This window comes from Pelodiscus sinensis, chromosome 22 (assembly GCF_049634645.1).
Source record: "Pelodiscus sinensis isolate JC-2024 chromosome 22, ASM4963464v1, whole genome shotgun sequence".
Lineage (NCBI taxonomy): Eukaryota > Metazoa > Chordata > Testudines > Trionychidae > Pelodiscus > Pelodiscus sinensis.
In genome coordinates, this window is record NC_134732.1 from 8,211,339 (window position 1) to 8,231,505 (window position 20,167).

Genomic DNA, 20,167 nt, shown 5'->3' on the forward strand with positions numbered 1-20,167 from the left:
TAAATGACACGGTTCTAATGTGCTGTGTCCATGTTTCCTCACAGCAAGACACTCTGGGGAAATCACCACTAAACAAGTGACAGTGTTCCAATTAGGGACGGGTGAGCTCTTTTTGCCTAATTTTGAACCCACTCAAAATTCACAGGTCAGAATGGCTTGTTTGAATTTCAGTGACATCGGGCTTTGGAGATGCTGTGGCAAACAAGGCAAAGAGGGCAACACTCATGGGAAAACCCTTTATATGAAAGGCACAGAGACACTCAGCAACAAACACAAAGAGTCTGTGAAACAAAGTGCAGAGGTGGAAGATTCCAGTGAAAATTCAACACTCCACATACAGGACACTGCCATGTGCTCCCCCAGATTTGAAAGGAGGCTCCGCTACCCTTAATGCAGAGCACTGGCTTCCCTTTAGCTAGACGAATACAAAGAGCTACAAGATCCTAAAGGATCATCCTTTAGGAGGAAACTTGTCTTTAAACAGGAATTAGGTAGTTTGTGAACTCATTTTAAGAAGATAAGAACATAAGAACGGCCAAACTGGGTCAGACCATCTAGCCCAGTAACCTGTCTGCCAACAGTGGCCAGCACCAGATGCCCCAGAGGGAGGGATCATAACAGGTAATCCTCACAAAATCCCTGTCACCCACCTCCAGAGAAACAGAGGCTAGGGACACCACTCCTATCCATCCTGGCTAATAGCCATTGATGGACCTAACTTCCATGAATCTATCCAGCTCTTTGAACCCTATTAAAGTTCTAACCTTCACTGCATCCTCTGGTGTGTGCTGGGTGAAGAAAAACTTCCTTTTGTTTGTTTTAAACCTGCTGCCCTTTTATTTTGGGAATAAGTAAATAACTTTTCCTTTTTCACTTTTCCATACCAGTCATGATTTTATAGACCTCTGTCATATCCCCCCTTAGTCTCCTCTGAAGTCTTCGTGGATGCCAAATAAGGCAGCCAACACAGATGTCATATTTCAATTCCAGGGCGAAAAAAGAATCAGCATGTACCTGGTTTACACTGTGTTCTTTAAAGAAAATTCAAAGGCTATTGTTTGCCAAGCCCTGTTGGCTGTGGGGAATTTCACTGCCTGCTCAGCAGGGATTCCGGCTGAAACACGGGTTTTAAAAGTCTGGTTGAAACAAAACTGGGGTTTGTGTTAGCCAATCTTTCAAGGCCTGGCAAGCTCCCTCACACTCTTTTGACCACCATACCTTCTTCAGCTCCAAATTTTTGGTTAAATTGGACAGGGGTGCTGCAAGTGTCATGAAGTCTGACATGAAGCGGCGGTAGTATTCCTCTAGCACTTGCTTCTCAATGGTCGGGGTTTTACACTCCTTCAAGGCTTGCACCACATGGTTCCTCATCCCACGGTGTACTCCAAGTAGGTCACCCAAATGACATTTCCCCAGGTTCACTGTGAGACCTGCTTTTTCCAAAGTTTTCAACACCATGGCGAGGTGTTGGAGGTGTTCCTACCAATGCCGGCTATAGACCATTATATTATCTATATACACGGTGGCATACAGGTGATGCGGATGCAACAATCAGTCCATCAATTGTTGGAATGTAGTGGCAGCCCCATGTAACCCGAAGGGCATGGTCACGAACTAGTATAGCCCAAAGGAGGTGGGGAACGTGGTCTTTTCTTTAGAGATTGGCGTCAAGGGAATTTGCCAATATCTAAGGTCAAATCTAAGATAGAAATGTACCTCGCATGGCCCAGTCTCTCTAGTAACTTGTCGACCCATAGCATTGGGTAAGCGACAAAATGGATACAGTGTTCACTTTCTAGAAATATATCACGTCATCCCGTTGGGTTTTGGGACCAGCACAATGGGGCTCCTTCACTCACAGAGGGTATGTCTACACTACAGTGTTATTTCAAAATATCTTATTTCAAAATCGTTAATTTGAAATAGCTTATTTCAACATAACACATCTACACACAAAATGCATTTTGAAATAGTGTTTTGCTATTTCGAAATAGTGCGTCCACACTGAGTGGACACTGAATTGCATTGAAGGCTGGCTGGAACCGGGTCCAGCAGGACATCAGGTCAGGAGTTTATTTGTGTGGCTGCTGCCTGAGGCTATCCAAGGCATGTGTTTAAAGGGACCCCTACCCCGGGCAGCCAGTTCTCAGCTTTCCCTGCTTGCTTGCCTACCTCGATGAGGGACAGTAAAGCATTTGTGTCCCTGTGTGCTCTGGTTGCCCTCACTCGGGACACCACAGCACTCTGCAACATGGAACCAGAGCTGCCCCTGGGTCTGGCAGGTATGGAGCGAACAACAGACCTTCTGGCATCTTCCACTTCTTCAGCAGGTTTACAGGGTATGTCCGTACCCCCCTTCTTCTTCCAGAAAGTCTCACTTCATAATCTACTGGTCCCACTCACCATACTACTTCAAACGGGCCCTGCCACTTCACCAGCAGTTTGGAGTCCTTAGAGGCTAGCAGGAGAAGTATGTGGTATCCCTATTTGAATGTTTGGAGCTTTGCCCCTCAATTGTAGAAATGGGCTTGGGCCTGTTGGGCCTGCAAGAGGTTGCTTTGGGCAAATTCCCCCAGTTTCTGTAGATGCTGCCTGAGTTGTAATACGTAGTGTATGGTGCCCATAACCTAGGACTCCTGCTCTTCCCAGTTTTCTTTTAAGAGGTCAAGTATCCTGCGAGGTTGTTGGCCGTACAGGATTTCAAACAGTGAAAAGCCTGTCAACACCTGGGGCACCTCGTGTACCGCAAACAGTAGAGCCGGGAGGAGTTTATCCCACATATGGAGGTCTTTCTGCACAAACTTACAGATTGATTTTAAGGTTTGATTAAACCGTTCCACCAGGCTGTCTTTTTGAGGATGGTACACGGTGGACAGGAGAGCTTTGATATTTAGCAGCCAAAACAGTTCAGCCATCAGCTTCGAAGATACATTTGTTCCCTGGTTGATTAGGATCCCTTTTGGTATCCCAACTTGAGAAAACAATTTGAGAGGCTCCGTGGCTATGGTGGGGTCAGTGGTCTTCTGCAATGGCATGGGTTCAGGGGACCTAGTGGGATAGTCCACTATCACAACAATGTATTGGCATCCAGAGCTCGCCTTTTCCAAAGGTCCCACCAGGTCCAGGCTGATCCGTTCAAACGGACCTCCCCACCACAGGCAATGCTACCAATGGGACCTTTGGTACTCCCTTTTTGCTGGTGTGCTGGCACTCGGGACAGGATTCACAAAAGTCATGTACCTCGTGGTGGATTCCCGGCCAGAAAAATCTCTGACCCACCCCTGTAGGGTCTTCTCCTGCCCCAGATGTCCAGCCCAGGGATTAGCATAGCCCAGTCGCAGCATGCCCTTCCTATATTTAGTGGGGACCCGGAGCTGCCACATCTCCACCCCAGATTGTGGGTCCTGGACCACCCGCTAGAGGCAGTCAGCTCATACTTGAAACCGCGGGCCCTTGGGCTTATGGGTGTCTCCTTTGCTCTCTGACTCTCTCACCTGCTCCCAGGCTCAATTCAATGTTGGGTCTTCCCTCTGGTCTCTCACGAAGTCCCCACCAGTGTCCAGCCATTCCCCTCTCCTCAATTGGTTCATCTATGGCCCTTCGGGGTGGGTTCCGCTTTTGGCTCAGGTCTATTCCCTTGAGCCACCAAACCCCAACTCCATGGGCATCAGCTTGTCTCCTGCAGTTCCTGCTGGCTCAAGGGCTTCCACCAGGTCTGCCCAAACCAATGTCTGGCTACACCCGGAGTTTACTAAGGCAGTAACCGGGGTCCCCTCCACTGGGAGCTCAGCTAGCACTTTGGCTGGGCCTCTCTCTCTTGCTCTCTGACCTGCTGTCAACATGTGTCCAAAGGTACAATCCATGTGGGGGCATTAACAACAGAAATGTCCCTCTTGCCTGCACTCATAGCATCTGGGTGACTCCATCTACCCGGCCTTCTCCAGCAGGGGATGTCCCCTTCCCCTTGCTTGTTGGAGGATAGATGGCCTCTGGAGTCCCTCTCTATCTTGGGGTGGCGAGGTATTTTCCTTGGGGGCCGTGCTTCTTGATAGCCTGGGGCTGGTCCCTCCCTTTCTCTTTCTGAGCTGGCCAGTCCTGGGTACTCTTTCCTCCCTCCCCAAGGTCCTCAGCTGCCCTGTAGTCCTCCATCAGAGAGATGGTCTCATTCAAGGACTTAGGTTGGTTCCACCTCACCCAGCTTTGGCCTCTGGTGGGGAGGATTTGCACAAATTGTTCTACCACTATCATTTCAGCCACTTGTACCACCTCTCAGGTTCCACCCATCACCGATATAAGTCCCAGAGCTTCTGAACTACGGCCTGAGGTCTAGCTCTGGTTGTGTATCACTCCTGATGGAAGCACTAGCGGTACATCTCCGGACTTGTGCCTGCCTGATCAAGGATAGCTGCCTTTACCTGGGGATAATTCAGAATATCACGGAGGTCCTATAGGCTAGTTGGGCCGGTCCAGTCAAGTAGGGGGTCAGTTTCATCACCCAGTGTTCACTCGGCTACCTGGCAGCTGTGGCAACCCATTCAAAAGGAACTAAAAAAGCCTCAGGGTTGTTTCCAGTTTCCATCTTGCTCAGGCGAATGGTCAGGTGCTGGAGGTCTCTGAAGGTCCCTTCCCTGGCCAGACTGATGTCTAGTGAAGGAGTTGCCAGCCCCTCGCATTGTCAGTTGCTGGAGCCTTTGGTCTTGTTGTGCCAGCTGCTGGGCAGCCAATTCCCTAAGGAGTTGCTGCTGTTTCTCTAGCTGCTGCTTTGTCTACAACTGTTGTTGGGCTGCGAGTTCCTGTAATAATTGACCCTGTTGCTCCTCTGCTCTTGGGCCGTCTGCTGCTGATGATTCTCAGCTTTGTGGGATCCATATCTAAGACAGTCTTTGGACTACTTTAGTATAGGCCCTCCCCATGGGCACTGGCTATTCTAATCAATGCCCTTTACCTCAAAGGCCAGATCAGGCGCCAAGCCCATGATCTCCACCAAGTTGTCGAGGGGCAGGACCCCTTGATGGTCCAGAAGCCCTAAAGTCAGAATCCGTGCCCACTTTCTGCAGGCTCAGTCCCAAAGTACAGTTCCCTCTATTAGAGTGAATATGGCCTTGCAGGCCTAGTCCCAAAGTACAGTTCCCTCTAACAGGGTATATATGGCTCTGCAGTCCTAGTTCCAAACACAGTTCCTCCTATTAGAGTAAACACAGTCCTGCAGGCCTAGTCCCAACCACACTCCCCTCTCTCAGGGTCACTATGGCCTAGAGGCCTAGTCTGAAGGTAAGCCTCCCTAAATTACTAGGGAGCTGAATTGTTCTGGGGTGGGGAGGTAGGGGACCCAGGCCCTCCCACTCAACCAGGTCCCAGCCCCAGGCCCTATTGGCTGTGGGGGATTTCACTGCCTGCTCAGCGGGGATACAGGCGGAAACACGTTGAGCTCCGGGAGGATGATCTTCCACTCTGGGCCACTTCCTACCATCCCAACATGTTGCTCAGCTCTTTGGTCGTTTTTCAGTGGCCAGAGCTGTTGCTGGGGCTGCGGCTGCGGCTGCGGCTGCCAGGGTCGCTGCTCCTGGGGCGGCTGTGGCTGTGCCAGCTGCGCAGGGGCTGTTCAGGAGCTCCCATCTGAGCTCCTTCCCCTCGAGCGGTCAGCCCCGACTGAGTTGTTCCCTGGGCTTTTATACCCAGCTCTGCCTGGGAGCATGCCCAGCAGGGCTGTGGGGGTGGATTCTTATTGGATACCTGCCACAGAGCAACTCCCTGCTCCTTAATGCAAGGTAGATACACCCCATCACAGGGCATACCATGGTTTTATATAGAGGCAATACGATATTCTCTGCCTTTTTAAATGACTCCTAACATTCTATTTGCTTTTTTGACTGCCGCTGCACACTGAGTGGATGTTTTTAGAGAACTATCCACAATGACTTCTAGATCTCTCTTTGAGTAGTTGTAGCCAAATTAGTCCCCATCATATTGTATGTATATTTGGGATTATTTTTTCCATTGGGCATTACTTTATATTTACCAACATTAAATTTCATTTGCCATTTTGTTGCCCAATTATTTAGTTTGGTGAAATCTTTTTGAAGCTCCTCATAATCTGCTTTGATCTTAACTATCTTGAGCAGTTTAATATCATCAGCAAATTTTGCCACTTCACTGTTTCCCCCTTTCTCTAGATCATTTATAAATAAGTTGAATAGGATGGATCCCAGGACAGACCCTTGGGGTACCCCACTCATTACCTCTCTCCACTCAGAAAACTTACCATTTATTACTACCCTTTGTTTCCAGTCTTTTAATCAGTTATCAGTCCACAAAAGGACCTTCTCTCTTATCCCATGACAACTTACTTTACTTAATAGTCTTTGGTGAGGGACCATGTCAAAGGCTTTCTGGAAATCTAAGTATACTGTATCCACCGGATCACACTTGTCCACGTGTTTGTTGATCCCCTCAGAGAACTCTAGTAAATTGATAAGGCATGATTTCCCTTTACAGAAACCATGCTGACTTTCCCCCCAACACATTATATACATCTATGTATCTGACAATTTTATTCTTCACTATAGTTTCAATTAATTTGCCCATGCTGACATTAGACTTACCGGTCTGTAATTGCCAGGATCCCATCTAGAGCCCTTTTTAAATATTGGTAGCACATTAGCTATCTTCCAATCATTAGGTATGGAAGCGAATTTAAATGATAGGTTACAAACCATAGTTAATAGTTCAGCAATTTCCCATTTGAGTTCTTTCAGAAATCTTGGGTGAATACCATGTGGTCCCGGTGACTTGTTACTGTTAAGTTTATCAGTTTGTTCGAAAACCTCTTTTAATGACACCTCAATCTGGGACAATTCCTCAGATTTGTCACCTAAAAAGAATGGCTCAGGTTTGGGAATCTCCCCAATATCCTCAGCCGTGAAGACTGAAGCAAAGAATTCATTTAGCTTCTCTGCTATGACTTTATCATCTTTGAGTGCTCCTTTAGCATTTCAGTCATCCAAGGAGCCCACTGGTTGGTTAGCTAGCTTGCTGCTTTTGATATACTTAAAAATCTTTTTACTATTACTTTGTGAGTTTTTGGCTAGCTGTTCTTCAAACTCATTTTTTGGCTTTTCTTATTATATTTTTATTCTTAATTTGACAAAGTTTATGGTCCTTTCTATTTTCCTCACTAGATTTGATTTCCACTTTTTAAAAGATATCTTTTTATCTGTCACTGCTTCTTTTACCTGGTTGTTAAGCCATGGTGGCATACTGTATCATACAGTTCTCCCGATCATCACAGACCCAGGTATCTATGTTTATTATGCTCGAATCCTCCATCACTAACACCTGCCTTTTCCTAACGAGTAGAGTTCTTTCCCCCAGAAATGTATCCTCAGTGCAAGAGGATACCATAACATCTGGCAGGAGGGTCCCGACTATAGGATCATTTCCCTCTGCTCCAGTTGAATGTTCTCCTTCCCTGAGCCTTTCATCCTTCTTAACAGCACAGGAGCTGTCTGACCAGAGGTGGGACAGTTCTACATTGGCCCAGAAAGCATCATCTACATACCTCTTGGCCTCCCTTAGCTCCTCCAGTTCAGCCACCCTGGCCTCCAAAGCCCATACATGGTCTCTGAGGTCCAGAAACTCTGCACCAAATGCACACATATGCCACCCACCCACATGCTACATTGAGTGCAATAAACAGGATAGCTCCCACTCTGCTGCTGGGCTTCTGCCTGTGTTCTCTCCTACAGTTACTTAGGTTATTGATAGGGTTTTTATTTAAATCAGGAAGATTTGCTTTTAGTTTAGTGTAAAAGTTTTAAAGAATGGCAAGTGTACTTTACCCCCCTCCAACTCTTCTTCAAAACTCCCTCTTGAAACTCACTAAAGCTGCTAAAGGCTTGTTTTGTAGGTCCTTGCTGTAGACTGTGGAGCTTGCAAAATGAGACTTGCCCATCTCAAATGCTAACAGCACTCTATGGGAATGTCTACACAGCAGAGAAAGAGTCGAATTAAGATACACAACTTCAGCTACGTCAATTCTATAGCTGAAGTTGAAATGGCTTAATACGGCTTTTGGCACTGTCTACACAGCAGGAAGTCGAATGAAGAACACTCTTCCTTTAATTTCCCTTACTCCTTGTGAAATGTGGGTTACAGGAGTCAGACTAGGAAGTCCTCCAGCTCATCATTATTTCAAAAAAATGGCTTGCTGTGTAGAAACGCACTGTCATTTCAAAATAACATCAGTTATTCCAAAATAATGCTGTTGTGCAGATGTACCCTGTGTTCTAAATTTGCATGGTTTGAGGGCTGTGATCCAGATTTTCCACTAGCATAAACTGACCTAGCTCCATTGACTTCAAAAGGGCCCCATTGGCCTATGCCCATTGAGGATCTGGAAATATGGGCCAGATTTTCCAGTGCTCAGCAGCTACAATTGGAATCAGATTTTTAATAAGGCCTCAGTAGCCAACTGATAGCAAGCTGAGCACCGACATCAAAGCTTGGTCCTTCTCCATGAACATCAGTGGCAGATTGTGTTTTTGTTTGTTTGTTGGCTTTATCGCAGTGGCTTGAGTGGATCAGGAGCCAGAGAAGCAGATTTTCAAAGGGAAGCTGCTCACGGGAGCTCCAGTTATGACACATACCTGACTTTTCAGAAAATCTGAGCTTCCTTCTAGGCACCTAACCTATTCCAGAGAGCAGAATTCCAGAGCACCGTGTCCAGCATGCTCAATAGTGATTTACTATTATTATTAATTCTGAAGAGCTTGTCCTTGTTTTGTGTCTGATATTTAGGCAGGAAGAGAAGATTCAGTCACAAATCCTATGCTTCCATGTCCTTTTTTGACTCATGTCTTCCAACTACCTTCATAACCATGGCATTATCTCCTACCTCTCACTTCTCTAAGTCATCTCATATTTCCTATGTCTTGGCAATCATGACTTCACCCTAACTCTGTAAAATGTATTGCCTACCTCCTCACATGCTCCTAGATTACCCCACCCTTCATTGGAATACTTCTGTGATGGATGCCTTAGAAATATCACAGACCAATAGATCCACTATTGTTTCCCCTGCACATTTTAGGGTCTGGTTTGAAACTGCTCTCCACTTCCACTTAACCCTTTGTGTATTTGTTGGAGGCATATCACACAGACTGTTTCACTGGCTACTCTCCTCTCTGCCACTTTTCAACCCAGTCCTACCCTATCACTGCTCTAAATATGAGAGCCTTCTCTGCAGTCTGCCATTTGCAATAGCTTCTTTGTCTCTCGTGATCTCTCGATGATTTTCTATCTCACCTCATATCTACTTTGAAAACATAATTTGTATGCCTTTCACAGGTACCTCTTAATACTGCTCTTATTCTGCTATTTACCCACACTTCCATTATTTAACTCCACAGACTGTTTTGTGGATAAAATCTGCATGGAAAGGCAGTGGGTAAAATACTGTAGGAATGCATGGCACATGTCTCCAGTATTTGTCTATTTGTATATTTTATTGTGAGTGTTCACTGATGTTTGTGTGAATTTATATACATACTTGGTTGTGCCTGAGCATGTGTCCATGCACATAGGGCATTCTCCTTCCACCATCACCCCTATATTCCAGTGGGGTGGCATATGGTGCCATAAAAGCCCCTTAGCTGGCCAGGGAGAGTTCTCTCGGCACAGAGACAGAATAGAAGAGCCATAGGCAGCCCTGCACAGTACCTCTTGCAGCTCTTGATGTACTTGGGGGTGATTAAGGTATCCCAAGTACAGAATTGGTGTCCCTGCAATATACGTATGTTCTTTGCTGCAATGAGATATGGAACCCATGGGGAAAATGAGGCAGCAAAAACTAGAGTATCAGGGGTCTGCTTCTTCTCCCAGTGAAACTCTGAATGGGGAAGGTTGAACAATGTCTGAAAGCCACCTTACCCCTTTACTAGCCTGTAAGCTATAGTGCTCTATGCCATACCTCCTAAAGGACTGGAGGAACAATGACAGAGTCTTATCCAGTATGCTGTGAGGTTAGACTGCATAGAATCATAGTACTTGAAGGAAACTCAAGAGATCACCATGCTGGTACCTGCACTCATGGACTGAGTATTAATCTAGACAATTCCTGACAGATGTTCATCTAACCTGCTCTTAAAAATTTCCAGGGATGGAAATACTATAATCTCCCTCATTCCAGTACTTAATCACCCTGAAAATGAAGACATTTTCCTAATGCTCAACCTAAACTTCCCTTTCAGTAATTTCAGCCTACTGCTTCTTGTCCTATCTTCAGAGGTCAAAAAGAATAATTTTTTGTCCCTCCTCTTTGTAATGACTTTTTATGTACTTAAAAATGGTTATCATGTCCCCCCTTAGTCTTCTCTTTTCAAGACTAAACAACCCCATTTTTTTTCAATCTTGTCACATAGGGAATGATCTTGAGACCTTTAATCATTTTTCTTGCTCTTCTCTGGACTTCCTTTAATTTGTCCACATCTTTCCTGAAATGTGGTACTGAGAACTGGGCAAATTCCAGATGCTTCAGTTATTGGGTTGCCCATGGAATATTGTGTGTGCGCACTCCATCTTTTTTGTTTTTAGTATGTGTGAGTGCAAAAACCTGTCTTTCCATCTGTGTGACATTCCTACCTAGGAATTCCTACCTATCTTGTTTGTATTGGCATGTTTTTGGTGCCATTTGCAATTGTATACTAGGGCCTATACACATGTGTAGATATGCATATATGCACGTGTACCTAAGAATGCTGTCAACCGTCACAAATGTATCACAATATTTGAATAATTTTTTTCCAACAGCCTCTGCTTCTGTAAGCAAGAGATTGCATAATAATCAGTTTCCATTAATACAAAACAGTTTTTGTCCTTGTTTGAAGAAACAGTTTTTGTCCTTGTTTGAAGAAACAAGGTTGAAAACACAAACGCTGTGTCTAGACTGCATCCCTTTTCCGTAAAAGGGATGCAAATTAGACACATCGCAATTGCAAATGAAGTGGGGATTTAAATCCCCCCCCCCCCGCTTAATTTTCATAAACATGGCTGCCGCTTTTTTCCGGCTCGGAGCTTTGCCAGAAAAAAACGCCAGTCTAGATGCAGATCTTTCGGAAAATAAAGCCTTTTCTGAAAGATCCCTTATTCCTCTTAAAATAAGGGATAAGGGATCTTTCAGAAAAGGCTTTATTTTCCAAAAGATCCGCATCTAGACTGGCACTTTTTTCCGGCAAAGCTCAGAGCCGGGAAAAAGTGGCAGCCATGTTTATGCAAATGAAGCCGGGGGGATTTAAATCCCTGCTTCATTTGCAATTGCGATGTGTCTAATTTGCATCCCTTTTACGGAAAAGGGATGCAGTCTAGACACAGCCAAAGTGAATAAAGCCTAAAGACTCAGAATGCAGAAAGCACATAAAAAGAACCCAACATTTATTATTTTTATAAAAAGTCTCTTGAATTTTAAGCCAATCACATGATTTTTGGGGGTGGGGCTTGTTTTTGGAGTACTTGGGATGGGTAGTACCTCTAGAGGTAAATTTCAGTTGTGTAAAAACTGGCATGTTGGTATGTGTCTATACTAGGTACATCAACATAACATGGGAGGATGGACTAGGCGACCTTGGGTGGTCCCTCTTACTCCAGCATTTCTAATGGTTTTACAGATTGGTATGTTAGCTTGTGAATGAATGCATATATAGTAGGCAGATGGCTGGATGTGCATATAGATTTTTATTCAGGTACATATGCACAGTGCTAGATGCATTTTCATATGCTCATTTGTGAGCCCATGTATTTAATCTTTGCCCATATATGACACATTCACAGGCACATCAGACATGTTCTCCCCTGGTCTGCTGTCTATCTGCATTGGTTTTATGTTGTGCTAGTCCCCATGATGCCCACACGCATTCATCGCTTATGTCAGAGCTTTACATGAACTGTAGCTGAATGTTTGAAGCACCTGTCAATGTTAATGAAAGGCAGTAGATAGTCAAAAAACATTCCCAGACTGAATAGAACAGTGATGGCTCTAAACCAATGACTAGCATCTACAGTGACCTTGGAGTTCACATTGGCTGCAAAGCTATGAGCTCTGTAGGAAATCAACATACCTGTATATTTTATATCTGGTTGTAAATCCTTGACGATGTCTTTCCACAAAGGATAAGTAACTCCGTGAGTGGTGGAAAGGCCCCCTGTCTGAAATAAGCCAATCAAATTCCTTGGAGACATGTTGGTTGGTAACAGCTGGTTCCTGGTGGGAGGGCTGTATTATTATATGGTCCCATATAAACAGGAAGTAGAGGAACTCAACAAGCCTCCAGTTCATGCTTTTCTATCTGCCTTTTTCCTCTCATTCTTGCTCCATTCTATGGAGTCCTGTGGAGGAAAAGAGGAAAGGAAAGTAAAAGGAAAGAGAGAGAGAGAGAAAAAAAAGCAAGAAAGATGAAAGGAATAGAAGAAGAGAGAGAGAGAAGAAAGAAATATGGTTAAAAATGTAATCATAGAAATATTTTTGTAGCTGTTAATTATTTCAAATAGTTGGCACAACATGAAAACAAACTTAACACCGGATTTTAAATGCCATGAGTCGACTTGTACTGCAGTTCTGGGTACCTGACTGTGTTTCATTGTTTGATACATAGATCTATGGGCATGCTCTCAGAGCATGCATTCCCTTGTGAAACAGCAAGGGCAGAACCCAATTGTGCCACACCTCATTTGCCCACATTTGCTCATTCACTCGGGGAAGTTCTCTGCAATGCTGCAGTGGAAAGAGGAGGCCGGATGTGCAAGGTGGCTGCACCCCAGGCTTCAATTACATGTTTATCATCCTTTTAATGCTGTGCCAGATAAATGTGTCTTTTGCTTTCATGTCTCTCTGATTATCTGTAATCCATACTCCACGCAATCTGAGCAATCCATAAAGACCTTGCTCATACTTTTAAGTTGGGCCAAAAAAAAAAAAAAAAGAGAGAGAGAGAGAGAGAGAAATAAAATACAGTAATAATTATCTAGTTTTCAGAGAAAAAAAATCCTGCAGAACTTTGAAGGATAAAGATCATACCATGCTTGATAGACTAGGCCTTTGAGGAGTGGGAGCAAATAAACCATTATTTTGTTATTTGCATTAAAGTAGCACGTAGGGCACCTAACTATGGTCAAAGCCCCATTGTGTTAGGCACTGCCCGTGCACAGAGTAAGGGACAGCTCTGCCCTGAAGAGCTTAGAAGTCTAGGCAAGACCCAAAATGAGTGAGAGGGGAAACAGAGGTATAAGAAGATGAAGTGCCTTGCTAAGGTCTCACAACGGGACAGTGGCAGAGATTCCAACTCCCATTCCAGTGCACTTGCCATTCAATCATGCTGACTCCTCACTCACATCGTTGGTGCTCTGCCTCCTACAGGGTGATACTTGGGTTTACAATAGTGGAAGATGAATGTGATTGCTAGCCACACTGCAGGGATGGTCCTTACCCATCATTTTTGTGACAAAGATAGAAGGGAGGAGAGCACAGCAGGCTCCCAGGTAGTATCAATTAGCTATTCATTACAGACAACATCTTCTTTTCTAAATCCCCGTTGTGAAAGGTTTGGCTGGAAGAGAGATGTGTGTGAGTGAGTCTGTATCTGGGTGTGCCGGGTGTGCTGTACACATGTACAACTCCCAGAGTATGTGTCTGTGTGTGAGACAGAGGTCCAAAGTGCCTGTGTTTATCTGAATATGGATTTATGTCATCAGGAAGGCATATGTGAGTGACATGAGGCTACAGCATGTGATTATGAGTGTGCATGTGTTTGCGCAGGTGCCTCAAAATCCAGTGTGACTGGGTGTTGGTGGTGGTGAGTGTGTGAGGGGAGGATGTGGGAGGCTGCACGTGTGCACAGCATATGTTTATGCTGCTGCAAGTAAGCGCTTCAGCACTTTGCAAAGCTAAACAATCCATGGAGCTTGTTTTCCAGTGTTCTGTTGAGCAATTCCCTCCCCCTCCCCAACTGAAGTTACACTAAATGAAAAAAAAAGCATTAAATAGAGGCAATGAATGTCATCCTAGAGCAGTCTCTGTTAGCTTTCTCTGCTGGTCAGGTTTGAACCTCTCTTCAGTTACTATGGTGCATTATTACTCTTCATTGTCTTGTGGCAGTGCGAAGGGGGTCTATGTAAGGAGGAAGTATGGGCTACTGGTTAAGTGGGCTGCTGGGCTACAGAACTGCAATTAATTCCTGTCTCAACCATGGACTCATTGTATGACCTTAGACAAATCACTTTCTCATTACTCCCAATTCCTCATCTGCAGAAAGGGGATAAATCTTCCCTGTTTCACAAAAATGTTGATCATAAAACACTTCAGTACTACAGTAATAAGCTCCATAGTAATCCCTAGACTGGTAGTGTTAGGATTTGCACAAACACATTTCAACAGCTAGTCCATGTAACAGCACTTGCATTCTACACCAATGGGCCAATCAAAGGATGGAAGAGAAGACAGGCGCAGACTGAAAGATGAAGTCACTAACAGTCATACAGAAGATCAGTGGCACCACTAGGCCCAGAATCCCAGTCTCATGGCTTCTAGACCATACAGCCACTCAATAGTATGGCTATCCTTAATGTTTTGTTAGTCTTTAAAGTGGTACTAAACTATTTGCTGTTTTTTAATTTTTTCCTGTTACAGACTAACTGGGCTACCCCTCTGAAACTTCTTAACATATATAGATAGTCTTCCAAACATTTTCCACACAGCTCAAGATGCTCCTGTCAGGTGAGTGAGTCTGGAGAAATCAAGGCCAATAAGGAAACAGAGGTTGGGGAGGGAAAAGGAACAGAGCTACCAACGCAGTTGGGTGCAGGCTTTGGGTAGACAACTACAATGATGTATATAACAATGAAAAAGAGTTCAGTAAAATATCACAGAACCACTACACAGATGTTTAACAGAACTTCTTCCACTGAAATAAGCTGAGGTTAAAATAAATAGGCAGGAATTATACAAATTAATGAACAAAATGGAAGCAGTGATTAAGACAAAGATGGTAATAACAATACAGCCACAACAGGGTGTACTCTGTACCATTTCATACCATAGCTAAGCAGGCTATCCTTGCAATCCCTGTTCTCGTCTTCCTGTCTCCCATCTTCCTTTTTCCTGTCCTGCCTCTTCCCAGAAGGCAATTAAATTTATTTTCAATAAAATTGGCAAGCTAGTGTTATTTATTTTAAAAAATAATCCCTCTCCTTCTTTTGCCTAGCTATTTGTCAGAGCCCTGAGGCAAGGTTCCTGGCCTTCTAGATGTTTCTACAGCACCAATCACAATGAAGCCTTGATCCTGACTTGGCTGCTTTGGGTTCTGCACACTCTAATAATTAATGGGAAGAATGAAGAGCGATGAATGGCTTTCCCAGTGCCATAGAGGGTTTGAGGCTGGATGAGAAGAACACACCAATTCTTAAGTGTCTTCTGATCCTGGTTCCTGAGCCAGAATTAGAATTCAGGATAGAATGCCTAACTTCTAGTCATCTGTTCAAACCACACCTCTGCTTCTCTGGCTATGTCTACACTACACTGTTCTTCCGGAAAAAGCTGCACAAATTGCAAACCGGAATTTGTGTAACTTTTTCCGCTTCTTTTTTCCGAAGAGGCTTTTCCAACATTTGGCCCATCTTCACTGGGCCAAATGTCAGAAAAAAAAACCTTTTTCAGAACATCCCTTCTTCCTCATAAAATGAGGTTTACAGGAATGCTGAAAACGCATGTCTGCTCTTCCAAAAAAAATTTCAGAAGAGCAGACACGTTCCCAGGATGTGGTAGAGTTTTCATAGCCTCAGAGTCTGAGCACTAACAATATCCTTTCTCCATACAATGAAAAGTTAAAAGTTCACCCTACTTCTCTATTAGATAAGCATCAACATCAGTTTCTCCTAATGATCAGCTCTACTGCACACATAGACCTAACTATGCCCATTCTCTGATTATTTAACCCCTCAGTAACTTCCTCATTTGCCAGGCATCCAGGATCAGTTCCCCGTTAACCATTCTTTTTTACTGAATTCCTGCAGTGCAGGGAGAATTGGCTTTTTGTATTAAAATGGAGAAATAGCTGACCTCCAATCCCCTGTCCAGTTCAAACCCATTGTGGAATACTCGATGGAATGGTTGTAACAGTCCTCAATCAAATCACCAATCTACTATCTCAGATGTGGAATTGCATGGTATCTTGGTTGCTTTTGTTCATCTCAGACCAAAGACAGAAGCACACAGAGAACAATTATCTCCCCTTCCACCATGTTTATTACGGTCAGGTTTAGGGTAATGATATAAAGACCTTGGGTGACTCCTAACCCTGCATGCAGTCATCAGTTGCCGGACCTAAATCCACATGTGAATGATATTGCCCCACGCAGTCAGAAGAAAGGCAAACCTGGATTCTGGAATGAGGCTGGAAGAAAAAGCATTCGGAGCAGGGAGCAGAAGAAGGGGCAAAGGAAGAGGAAAAATCATGACTTTCCGCCACCAGTCTAGACAATTATATCACAATCAAGTTTAATTTTTTATTAGTGTCTTTTCCCCCCATAGCTGCTAAAAAGATGTTGTTTGGCATTAAACATTAATACACACTACAGGGCTGGTCCCCATGGAAGCCATAAAAACCTACTAAGTGGGATTATTTTATGTTTAAGGCAATATTGCAAAGTCTATTAAATCTAACTGCTAACTGCCTCAAGTTTCAAATTACTGTGTTGTATGGCCTTCTGGAGCTGCCCCAATGATGGAGACACCCCAGAGACTTGCAGAGATTGGGTGAGGGTTGGAAAAGGGGAGGAGGTTCCAAAATCTGTAGCCCTTTGTTCTGAGTCCAAAATCTAACCGAAAATATCATCTGGCACAAAACTAATGCCTTAGAATGAAGGATGGCCTTGTGATTTACCTGCCTGGCCTGTTTAGACTGCATTTTCTTTGGGGCAAGGACTGTCTCTTGTTGTGAGTTTGTACTTCACTTCGCAAAATATAGCCCTGCGGACAGCTGGGATCTCTAAATACTACTACAATGTAAATAATTAATAACCAGTACAATAATGAGTAGCAGAAAGAACTGACGATCCCTTTTAATAATATGGCAGGTAAAATCCGGTATATTCAGTAGAGAGCATCATGGCACAGGAGTCTGTTGACAGGTCCTTATACATTTATATATCAAATTTGAACATGCACCATATGCCAGAATAATGTTTGTTAATGTATCTGAATGGAAGTGGTGTGGGATTCTGATCAGAGTTGAGATTAACAGTCAACACTGCATGGACAGCATGTTGAGGGCCTACTTCTCCATTACAGTGATGTTCCATCCCACCATTTTGCTAATGTAAACTTACCTTTAAATTAGAGTATATTTGCACAAAATTTTGGTCCCCATGCACTGCCAGAATGACAAAAAATGATCTTCATGTAAATGAGAATTCAGGCCTGAGCATTTAAAATTCACCTACTGTCTTTTAATTCTCTTTGAGAACTCTGAGGTTTTGTAGCAAAAAGAGGCCAATACTTTGTGTTATCTGGGTATTATCTATGTTGGAATTTACATTTAATTTCATCATGACCAATAGCTGCACATTTGTTAATTATATTCTGCAGTTCTGCTTCTGTACGACAGCAGCTTTTATCCAAGAAGTTCAAATTGCATTACAAACATAAATGGAAGCTCTCAATGCCTCGTTGTGGTAACTAAGCACCACTATCCCCTTTGTTTCTGAAATAAAGATAGCGAAAAATCAGATGCGTACTTGACCACTCTGATAACTATTGTAAGGTATTCAGATATCATGTGAGATAGATATGGGTGATGATTTTACAGAGAACAATATTCTTATTATCCCTGTTTTACAAAGAGACACTGACTTGCCAAAGATGACAGTTGCATAGGAGAAACAAGAATCCAGAGATCCTGACTTCCAATCACCAGTTCTAAAGACTCTGGTCGTGTCTAGACTGTCCAGTTTTTCTGGAAAATCAGCCGCTTTTCCGGAAAAACTTGCCAGCTGTCTACACTGGCCACTTGAATTTCCGCAAAAGCACTGACTTCCTACTGTAAGAAATCAGTGCTTTTTGCGGAAATACTATGCTGTTCCCGTTCGGGCAAAAGTCCTTTTTGCGCAAAACTTTTGCACAAAAGGGCCAGTGCAGACAGCTGAGATTTGTTTTCCGCAAAAAAGCCCCGATCGCGAAAATAGCGATCGGGGCTTTTTGCGGAAAAGCACGTCTTGATTGGCCACGGACGCTTTTCTGCAAAAAGTGCTTTTGCAGAAGAGCGTCTGTGCCAATCTAGACACTCAGTTCCGCAAATGCTTTTAACGAAAAACTTTTCCATTAAAAGCATTTCCAGAAAATCATGCCAGTCTAGACGTAGACTCTTTTTGGAATTCCAATAAGGCCCTTGTTCTAAAACCACACCTCTCCTTTAACATTAATCTACTATATATTTGGGAGAGTTTGTCTGTCTGTGAGTGTGTCTGTGTGTCCATCTGTCTGTCTGTTTGTTCAAGAACTCCTCCTAAATGGTAAAGACTAGGATTGCCAAATTTGGTAAACAGCTTCTTCTTATAACGTAAAGCAACGTAAGGGTTTGGTCATGTCAGGAAAATGGGATGTTACTGGAAATGGATTGCTTCTTGTAAAAACATGCAGAAAAGAGACAGAATCACCATCCTGGTGAAAGGGGCTGGTGGAGGGAGTATCCCCCCCCCCCACTTGTGGGGCTGCCCTAGCCCCGAGCCTCCCATCCCCCAGGCACCCTTCAGGTAGGGTGGGAGGGGCTGAAGTTCCATCCCTAATTTGTATGGGAATATTTCTGGCTGTTCCCCTGCATCAGGGAGAGAGGGGAAAGTGCAGTTTGTCTGGAGAATGCAAGGGGAATTCAAATCATCCATGAGACATGCTCCTGTTGTGCCCGCTGGAGCTGAAGAAGCCATGAGAGGTCCTGCTCACCTGTCCCCAAGCTACTGTGGTGAGAAGGGGCTGGCTTAGGAAGGTGTGTGAGTGCCCAGGGGCCTAATGCCTAAGGGCTCAGCATCTGGTGCTATGATTGAAGGTTTGAGTCCCACCTTCATTCCCACCCCCTGGTAGCAGCTCAGCCACCAGCAGCTTCTGTCCATGGGAGAGCCTGCATACTGAACCCCTCACTTCCAGCCCTGCCCCAAGCAATGATTTAAACAAAGAAATACAAAAATTATTTGTGTTAAGGTAAATGCTTGGTAAATCTTCTAGTGGTAGATGAATTAGTGTGCGTCATTTTTCCAGAATAGTGACCATTATTCCAGAAAAACAATACTTTCTGTCAAAATAATGGATGGCTTTTTCTAACAGTGGTAAACCTAATTCCACGAGGAATAAGCCCTTTTCCAAAAAAGCTTTTTCAGAAGAGGCTGTGTGTAGATGCTCCACTGCTACTGTGTCAAAACAGCTCCTCACTAGGGCCATTCTAAGATATTCTTCCCCAGTGCCTTCTGGGGCTCTCAATCGAGATAGCACGTTGTAGAAGCTATTTTATGTTTAGCTAGAAGCCATCCTGTATAACAGAAACCATTTCAGCTTTTTGTCTTTGAACGTAGGCCAGAGTGAACTTTCTATCACTCAACGCGCCAGGCCAAGACAGATGTGCTATTGGAATGTGTTAATTGGGCTGGTTCAGAGAGGAGAGGTACTCCCTCGTACCTGTCCGCCATCTTGTTGATAAGGCTTTGTTTTTCCTAGTTTAATTGATTATTTCTGTAATTGGATGCCCTGACGTCAGACTGTTTGGTTAAGGGTATAAAGATACTAGGATTGATTGTATTAAGCAGCCTTACTGGGCCCGGCTTTGCTGAGACCACGTTTGGCTCACTTTGCTTTTATTGGCCAATAAAACTGTCTGTTTAGCCACGTAAACTGAGTGAGGTGTTTGCTTCGACAATTGGAACAGGGGTGTTGTTCCCGATTACATATCAGATTTCTGGGGGAAGCACTATTCTCCTCCAGCCAGCAACTCCTAAGGGACAACGATCAGTGGCACGTATTGAGACGGGGAATAATAGCCCCGTCGCCGCTTATCCTTTACGGGAAGTCCCAAACCCACAAGGAGGGCGTATGCGGGTTTACCAACCCTGGACCAAAACCGAATTACATGCCATGGCCAAA

General features: G+C 44.2%; 1 protein-coding gene across 1 annotated transcript in view; it reads right to left on the reverse strand.

The window, feature by feature from the left end:
• The window catches only part of BRINP1 (BMP/retinoic acid inducible neural specific 1), a 155,692-nt gene that overhangs the window by 91,497 nt on the left and 44,028 nt on the right, over positions 1 to 20,167 (reverse strand). Inside the window, exon 2 of the mRNA XM_006119724.4 lies at positions 12,111 to 12,378. Within this exon, the coding sequence (XP_006119786.1) occupies positions 12,111 to 12,328 (218 nt within the window). The 5' untranslated portion in view covers positions 12,329 to 12,378. The remainder of the gene's footprint in view (positions 1 to 12,110; positions 12,379 to 20,167) is intronic.